Source organism: Heterodontus francisci, chromosome 44 (genome assembly GCF_036365525.1).
Source record: "Heterodontus francisci isolate sHetFra1 chromosome 44, sHetFra1.hap1, whole genome shotgun sequence".
Taxonomy (NCBI): domain Eukaryota; kingdom Metazoa; phylum Chordata; class Chondrichthyes; order Heterodontiformes; family Heterodontidae; genus Heterodontus; species Heterodontus francisci.
Window position 1 is genome coordinate 21,819,258 of NC_090414.1, and position 9,005 is coordinate 21,828,262.

Genomic DNA, 9,005 nt, shown 5'->3' on the forward strand with positions numbered 1-9,005 from the left:
CTTCCTATTCATGTATTTGTCAAGATGCCTCTTAAACGTCTCTATGGTACCTGCTTCCACCACCTCCTCCGACAACAAGTTCCAGGCACTCACCACCCTCTGTGTAAAGAACTTGCCTCGCACATCCCCTCTCAACTTTGACCCTCTCACCTTAAACCTATGTCCCCTAGTAACTGACTCTTCCACCCTGGGAAAAAGCTTCTGACTATCCACTCTGTCCATGCCGCTCATAACTTTGTAAACCTCTATCATGTCGTCCCTTCACCTCCGTCGTTCCAGTGAAAACAATCCGAGTTTATCCAACCTCTCCTCATAGCTAATGCCCTCCAGACCAGGCAACATCCTGGTAAACCTCTTCTGTACCCTCTCCAAAGCCTCCACGGCCTTCTGGTAGTGTGGCGACCAGAATTGCACGCAATATTCTAAGTGTGGCCTAACTAAAGTTCTGTACAGCTGCAGCAAGACTTGCCTATTTTTATACTCTATGCCCCGACCGATGAAGGCAAGCATGCCGTATGCCTTCTTGACTACCTTATCCACCTGCGTTGCCACTTTCAGTGACCTGTGGACCTGTACGCCCAGATCTCTCTGCCTGTAATTGTATTTATATAGCACTTTTAGCATGGTAAAATGTCCCATGGCACTTCCACAGGAGCATAAATCAGACAGAATTTGACACCGAGCCACATAAGGAGATATTAGGACAGGTGACCAAAAGCTTGGTCAAAGAGGTAGATTTTAATAACCTACAGCTCCGTTGAATTCTACTAATGGTTTGTATTTTCATTGCAGTTACAGGGAGCTGGGCCAGAGATTGTTATTTTTCTGCTTTTGAGTTCAAGCCATGTTAAATGGGGTGTCTGGCTTGGCTCGAAAGAGCTGAAACCTCAGCAAAGCCAATAATAAAAATTAAATTCCAAGGCTGAGGAAGTTGGCTTGCTCCATATCCTTAAGCAGTATTGCTGACTTTTTACTGAAGGTCACAACATTTGTCCTGTTCAAAGGTTAAACTCTCAGCAGCACTGCGTCACAGAGTTGGGGTCAGGGGTCTGCGCACCACACCCTGTAAACTCCCAGTTTCAATTGTGTCACTGCTGGCAGCTCCCAAGTAGAGGATCAGCACCTCCTCACAACAGGGAGAAAAAAAACATAAGACTACAGGTCCAATAATTCAACCGTCGCCATTTCCCCTGTCTAGAATCTAAAATAATCCTGCCTCCCAGCAGCAACTTCTGTCTGTTACTAATGAACTGCATGCTCGCTGATGTGAGGGATGCTGAGCGAAGCTCTCACTTCACTGATACGTAAATATGCCTTGCTCCCTCCCTTACTATATTTCAACTCCCCCACCCCTAATTTTGTGCCAATTTGGGACAATTTTGTGCTGTGGGTTTGGCCCAACTGAGAACCAAGTTGCCACTTATTTCTAATAGGATCCTCATTTCCAATAGGATGGAGCATCAGCCAGAGGAGTCTTTTCATCCCTGGGCTGAATTGGAAGCCAGGCCATAGAGCTGAAAGGACGGTGGAGTGGCCCACTGAACTACCAGTTGCCCCAGTGAGCTTTGTAAATTTAGTTAGTGCACTAACTTCCTGTTTATCAAACAAAACAAACAAATTCACTAATTGGTCATGAACGCAACCAAATGATTAGCGGTGTTTGATCTAACACTAGCAAGACCATCTCAGGGCATGTCGTTACTTTGCTGAGCAATAGCTACAACAATACAACTTACGCCTCTTCACATTTCTCCCCTGCGGCTTACTGCACCACGACTAGACTTCAAAAGGGTACTTTGTTGGCTGTAGAACACTCTGGAATGTAACAAGGTCATAAAAGGCGCTATATAAATGCAAAGTTTTCTTTCTTTCTGACAGTGCTATCCACTGGGGACATGTTTATCCTGCAGTCAGAGGTTCAAAGGGACATGCACTTAAACGCAATGCCACTGAATACATCAGGACCAACCCTACATGGCTCTTGCTGCCCTGTAACAGAAACAGAGACATTTCGACACATAAGAGGGATGTTCAGCCCATTGTGCCAGTACCAGCTCCACGCTGGAAATACCTACTCTACAAGAAAGATACGGTTTGGTATCTTACAATTGGTTGGCAGAGGCTGATTTATCTGCTGAGATATAATTGGTTGGCAGTGTGATTGGCATGGGTGGCGACTGACATTGGAAACATCTCACTAGTGGGAAGCGTATGGGAATTGGTTGGGGTTCTCTTTTCTCGAAAAGAGGAGGCTGAGGGGTAACCTGACAGAGGTCTTTAAAATTATGACGGGGTTTGATAGGGCAGACATAGAGAAGTTTCTCCTTGTGGTGGAGACCAAAACTATGGACCATAAATAAAGACTTTCGTCAGAATGAAAGGTTATCTGACAAAAGGTCATCGCCGTGAAACGTTAACTCTGTTTCTAGTTCCACAGATGCTGCATCACCTTCTGAGTATTTCTAGCATTTTCTATTTTTAAACACATGAGAGAAAGAGAAATAGAAGGATATGCTGTTAGGTGAAGTGCAGTGGGAAGAGGCTTGTGAGGAACATAAATGCCAGCATAGATCTGTTGGGCCGAATGGCCTGTTTCCGTGCTGTAGACTCATTGTAATATATGTAATGGAGCATCATTCTGCAACTGGCTGCCTCTCAAATTACATCATTCTTCGAGAAAGATAACAGAGGATTAAGAGAGAATGTCAAAACAATTTTCAAAGACTCAAAGTATCCCATCAAATCACCTGTGTTTCCCAACACAACGCCGCCCCCCCCCCCCACTTTTCTTTCTTACCTCCAATGAAACTTAACCCCTATTGAGTTAATCCACCTACAATGATTTACCTTGACCAGTGGTTTTGAGACATTCCCTGCTAAGCATTCCTTCTGCTCAGTCAACCCAGTCACAAGCACATAACTTAAATGTTTTACTGACACAATAGAATTTTCTTCAGAGGTGGTGACCTGTAAGGTTAGGATCAGAGTGAGAAACAGTCAAAACTATTCTGCAATTTCCCATCAAATCACACAGACAACAGGGTTTGAGAAAAAAAATCTCACCTCAGGTAAAGGGGAATGATTCAATCCAGTCTGGTACTCTAAGGTTCATATGTGCCTCAGTATCAGATCCTGTATATAACACAATAGGTAAAAGGGAATGATTCATTCTCATCTGGTACTGCAGTGTATCTCTTATTACTAGCTCCTGTACATGTACAGTACACAGCAGGAAAACATGTGCGATTCACTCCTGTATAGTACTGTGCAGCCTGTGTGTGTCTCAGTGTGAGCTCCTATACATACAGCAGGTAAAAGGGAATGATTCACTCCTGTCTGGTACCATACGGCCCATGTGTGTTTGAGTATGAACGTAAATGTACAATACACAGCAGGTAAAAGGGAACGATTCACTCCTGTCTCGTGCACAGTGGGTAAAAAGAATTATTCACTCCCTTCTGATACTGTACAACTCGTGTGTCTCAGTGCCAGCTCCTGTATGTGCACAGTACACAGCAGGTAAAAGGGAATGATTCATTCTCATCTGGTACTGCAGTGTGTCTGTCATTATTAGCTCTTGTACTTGTATTGTACACAGCAGGAAAATGTGAGATTCACTCCTGTATAGTACTGTACAACCTGTGTGTGTCTCAGTGTGAGCTCCTGTACATGTACAATATACAGCAGGTAAAAGGGAACGATTCACACCGGTCCAGTGCACAATGGGTGAAAGGAATTATTCACTCCCTTCTGATACTGTACAGCTCATGTGTGTCTCAGTATCGGCTCCTGTATGTGCATAGTACACAGCAGGTAAAGGGAGCGTTTCACTCCCCGCCTGATACTGTACAATCCCATAAAGCATCCTCTCAAGGTAGATTATCAGATTTTACATTATTGCCAAAGACCCAATCATCATCACTAAGCTCCTAGGTAGCCCAGCACTTGTTATACAACTGTGAAAAAATAGAAGCCTCCTAACCAACATCATAACATATTCGTCAACATTAAATAACACTTTGCTTATCTTTATTACGCTGCCTCGAGCACAATTGTCCGTCAACAGGGAGAGAAATGTGCAGCCCCAATTTCGGCCCTTCTGAACAACTTTTCAGGGCTTAACCTTGTAGGCCGTACTGATATCTCCAATAAATAGAGCAGGACTGAGAAACGCCCTTTTCACCGGTCTCTAAGTTGGCCTTGACACAACACCTTAGGCCAATTTGCGCTCTGAGTGGCTGTACAGTTAATAACTGCGATCCAATAGGCTTTTGTTGGTTCTGAATAACAAACTTTTCCTTGTGTTCAGCTCGGTTCAGTTTGCAGCAGTCACATGTATGGAGCCCTCCTCCAGGAATTCAGCACTGTAGGAGTGCTACATTGTCAGACACTGTATGTGTCTCTGGAGTGGGGCTTGAAACTCCAATCTTCTGACTCAGACGAGAGTGCTACTCACTGAGCCACAGCTGAACCCAGAGAAGCTGGGATCGTTCTCCTTACAGCAGAAAAGGTTAAGGGGATATTTAATAGGAGGTTTTCAAAATCGTGAGGGGTTTGCATAGAAAATAAGGAGAAACTGTTTCCAGTGGCAGAAGGGGCGGTAACCTGAGTACACAGATATAAGATAATTGGCAAAAGAACCCGAGGGGAGATGAGGAGAAATGTCTTTTTGCAGCAAGTTATGATCCAGAAAGGCAGTGGCTTTCAAGAAGGGAATTGGACATGTACCTGAAACAAAAAACATTTGCAGAGGTCTGGGGAAAGAGCAGGGGAGTGAGACTAATTGGATAGTTCTATCAAAGAGACAGCACAAGCACGATGGGCCGAATAGGCTCCTGTGCAGTATGCTTCTATTTCACACAGAATGCTTACAGCCAGAAAACAGAGGGGCTGCCGAGACAGATAAAAGAACGTGTCCCTAGTTAGCAAAAACATGGGCTGTGCATGGCTCTGGCAGCCTCAAACAGCTACGCATGTTGCGTGCAAACCCATGGGACAATTTGGCTGATCTCCTCCTGCCAGAACGTAGCTGAAACACACTCACTGAGACAAAAATTGTGTTTTGTTCAATTTTTTTTTTTTTTTTCCTGTTGGTAACTTGGCAAGCTGCTGCAAATCTCAGAGGACAATCTCCTACCAGTCCTTGGCAGAGACAGCAGGTAATTATTGCAAGTTCATCCCTTGTTTGTTTTCAGGCTAACCGTTGCTAGGGAGATCAATATGGAAAATGTAGAGACCAAGGGGCAATCATTCTCCTGTTACTCAAATAGAGAGTGCAGAAGAAGTTGGCCAGACTCTCTGCCGATTTAAATTCTTGCCCACTTCATCCATAAGTTTTTCGACAAGTACCTGCACTAGGCATTCCCCGATCGAGAGGCAGCTGCACTTCCACAAACTTAAGGCAGTGACTGTGGGTAACAGCTTCTTGAACACAAAGCGCCTGGACTTATAATTCACTCTCCATCAAAGAGACGAGTTGAAAAAGGCCAACAGATAGTTTTTAAACAAGGAAGAGCCTCTGACCCTCCCCCCTACACTGTCACTTGTGTTAGCAGCTGTGAGGGGGAGGAAATTGGACCACAGGAACAACACATCTTTCAATGCTTAAACCGACAATCCTACTTGGCAAACTACAGCATCAGAATTTCAAAAATTGACAATGAGAGCTTGCATCCCAATCCAAAGACTTTCTCCAACTGCTTCCTCTCAAACAGGGATCCTCAGGGATATGGGATGGAATGATAACATGTTTTTAAAAACACAAAGGCGAGGAGTGGTTACTGCTTTTGGCATCAAATGTCAGCAACAAACACTCCCAGGGCAGGTACAGTACGAGGTTAGATACAGAGTAAAGCTCCCTCTACACTGTCCCCATCAAACACTCCCAGGGAAGGTACAGCACAGGTTAGATACAGAGTAAAGCTCCCTCTACACTGTCCCCATCAAACACTCCCAGGACAGGTACAGCACGGGGTTAGATACAAAGTAAAGCTCCCTCTACACTGTCCCCATCAAACACTCCCAGGGCAGGTACAGCACAGGTTAGATACAGAGTAAAGCTCCCTCTACACTGTCCCCATCAAACACTCCCAGGACAGATACAGCACGGGGTTAGATACAGAGAAAAAGAAAAAAGAACAGGTTAGATACAGAGTAAAGCTCCCTGTATATTGCTGTGAAAATACATCAATCTCAGAAGAGAGTTCCTTACTTCACTGGTGCGATTTCCCATATCAGCCATCCTGGGATCCTGGGACCTCAATGTGCGAGACTGCCATGTTACTACTAATTAGTGAGGTTCCTATGCCTCCTAGGAACAAGCTTAAGGATGCCTAAACTCATTTTATACAAAATCTTCAGCAAGAGCTGAGAGACGAGACCTTATGGGTTGGGTTTGCACAGAGGTGAAAGGCCAGCCTCAACTACTGAACCTCCCTGTCCTCCTCACTTAAACAAACTGATAAAATAATAAAATGTTTGAGAATAAAATCCCTTTTCCACTGATAGCTGTCCCTGTGAAATAAGGAACTGTTAAATGAACAAAAACCTTTTTGCCAATCAATGTGATATGCTATTATGACGAGCATTTTTGTCTCCGGGTTCTTCATTGTTGTTTGAGAGATGAATATTGGCCAGGTCACCAGGATCAATTGCCACCTACCTCGCACCCCCTGCCCCCGCGTTCCTCTTCGAAATAGTGGCCGCTGAGATCTTTAACCATCCAAAAATCAGCACCATCTGCACAATATTAGGGCGGCACAGTGGCGCAGTGGTTAGCACCGCAGCCTCACAGCTCCAGGGACCCGGGTTCGATTCCGGGTACTGCCTGTGTGGAGTTTGCAAGTTCTCCCTGTGTCTGCGTGGGTTTTCTCCGGGTGCTCCGGTTTCCTCCCACAAGCCAAAAGACTTGCAGGTTGATAGGTAAATTGGCCATTATAAATTGTCACTAGTATAGGTAGGTGGTAGGGAAATATAGGGACAGGTGGGGATGTTTGGTAGGAATATGGGATTAGTGTAGGATTAGTATAAATGGGTGGTTGATGTTCGGCACAGACTCGGTGGGCCGAAGGGCCTGTTTCAGTGCTGTATCTCTAATCATTAAAAAAAAATATCTATTCCTCAGTCAACATCACTAAAAACAAATTATTTTGTCGTTATCTCATTGATGTTTGTGGGAGCTTGCTGTGCGCAAATTGGCTGCTGTGTTTCCTACATTATGACAGTGATTAAACTTCAAACGAAACTTCATTGGCTGCAGTGTTTTGGGATACCCTGAGGTCATGAGAGTCGCTGTATAAATACAACATCTTTCTTTACTTGGCAAAATCAATATTTATTTAACCATTTTGCACTGTGCTTACATACATACTTTCAGAGAAGCTGCTGCAGCAGATGATTAGTTGGGATCCAGAACGTTATATATAATCATCCCATGGTTCAGTGTCCTAGCCTGTGGGATCCATGCTCATCCTGTTACCATCAGCATCTGGGAGCGTGAAGTAGAATGAATGAAGCATTATAAATATGTTATTTTTGAATCGTTATCAAGATAATTTTCTCAGTATTTCATTTCAAGCATTTCACAGACTGCGATTCCTCATTTGCCCATAAACAAGGCAGATGTCTAATCCCAGCTGCTGGAATGGTTGTGGAGCACTAAAACTTCTCCTTTAATCTCCAGAATTACATTTCTCAATCAAAACTTTAATTTTTTAATTAAAAGATCTGAATCTTAAAAAGGGCAAAGCTGGGCAATAAGGAAAAAGCTCAGGAGGTAGACGATGGGGGAAATCAAAAGGCCTATGGAGGAACCGGACATTGGAGAAAGAACACAATATGCCGGACTTTACAATTAGATGCTGTACAGGGGAACATAGAACTGGAGGCCATTCAGCCCCTTGAACCTGTTCCGCGCCATTCAATGAAATCATGTCTGATCTACGTCCAAACTCCATCTTTCTGCCTTGGTTCAAATATCCCTTAATACCCTCGGCTACTAAAAATTTTTCAATCTCAGATTTAAAATTAATTGAGCTAGCATCTATCGCTTTATGTGAAATAGTGCTTCCTTACCTGCTCTCCTGAATGGCCTGTCTGATTTTAAGGTTATGTCCCCTTGTCCTATCTACCTTAACAATTCATTTCAAAATATAGAAACCTCAAATCACCCTTTAACTTTTTATATTCCAGGGAATTCAAGCCTAGTTTATGTCGTCTCTCCATATAAGTTAACCCTTGAATCCCCAGTAACATTCTGGGAAATTTGCACTGCACTCCAAGGCCAATACATCCTCTACAGGATTATAGGATCTTTCTTCATGGATGAGTCAAGGTGTGCCTTTCTTCATACATATTTGCCCTCTGATCTTCCAGTCCCAAGGGTTTACTGCAGTCCCAGTGGTTAATGCTTGGGCTCAAGTTAGCTTCCAGATTTCTTTGCATCAGCCTCAGGAATTTCTTTGGGAGGCTGACTGCAGGATCCCCTGTAATGCCAAATGGAGCTCTACCAGAAATTACAAAGTAGGAAGTTTACTCTCATCTGCAGCCTCGAGTCAGAGAACTAGGTGACAGTCCAAATCTATGCTGCCCAGGCAAGGACAGTTCAGACACTGCCAAACCTGTCTGAGTGAAGTTCTGTGTATTCAGAGTTCCAACATAATGACAATGCCTTTGCGGCTGAATGGAGAGCTAATACAATCTTTGCAATTTAGTTCTGTAAGTTGCTTCAGATGTGTTCATCATGGACTGGGTTTCAATCGTCTGAGGTGTGGGAGAGGAATTTTCCTGAGCAGCTTTGCCCCCTCATTAATCCTAGGACTTTTCTCTGTGTTTTGTCTCTCACAGATTTCATGGCAGAGAGCACAGGTTAGGGCACAACAATCCAGGAATCATGAGTGTAGGGCAGGCTTCGATGGACTAGCTGGATTTTTTTCTGTCAATTTTATATGTCCGTATGATTAATTTTCTCCTGAAGGCATCAACTCCTTGTTGCAATCCACAGTCAG

At 43.9% G+C, this 9,005-nt stretch overlaps 1 protein-coding gene across 1 annotated transcript in view; it reads right to left on the reverse strand.

Moving 5' to 3' along the window:
- Positions 1-7,699, reverse strand: part of ltbp3 (latent transforming growth factor beta binding protein 3) — a 162,303-nt gene extending 154,604 nt beyond the window's left edge. The window contains exons 1-3 of the mRNA XM_068021818.1: positions 7,370-7,699; positions 3,064-3,132; positions 2,848-2,967 (exon numbers count right to left, since the gene is read on the reverse strand). Of these exons, the coding sequence (XP_067877919.1) occupies positions 2,848-2,884 (37 nt within the window). The 5' untranslated portion in view covers positions 2,885-2,967; positions 3,064-3,132; positions 7,370-7,699. The remainder of the gene's footprint in view (positions 1-2,847; positions 2,968-3,063; positions 3,133-7,369) is intronic.
- Between the last annotated feature and the right edge of the window lie 1,306 nt (positions 7,700-9,005).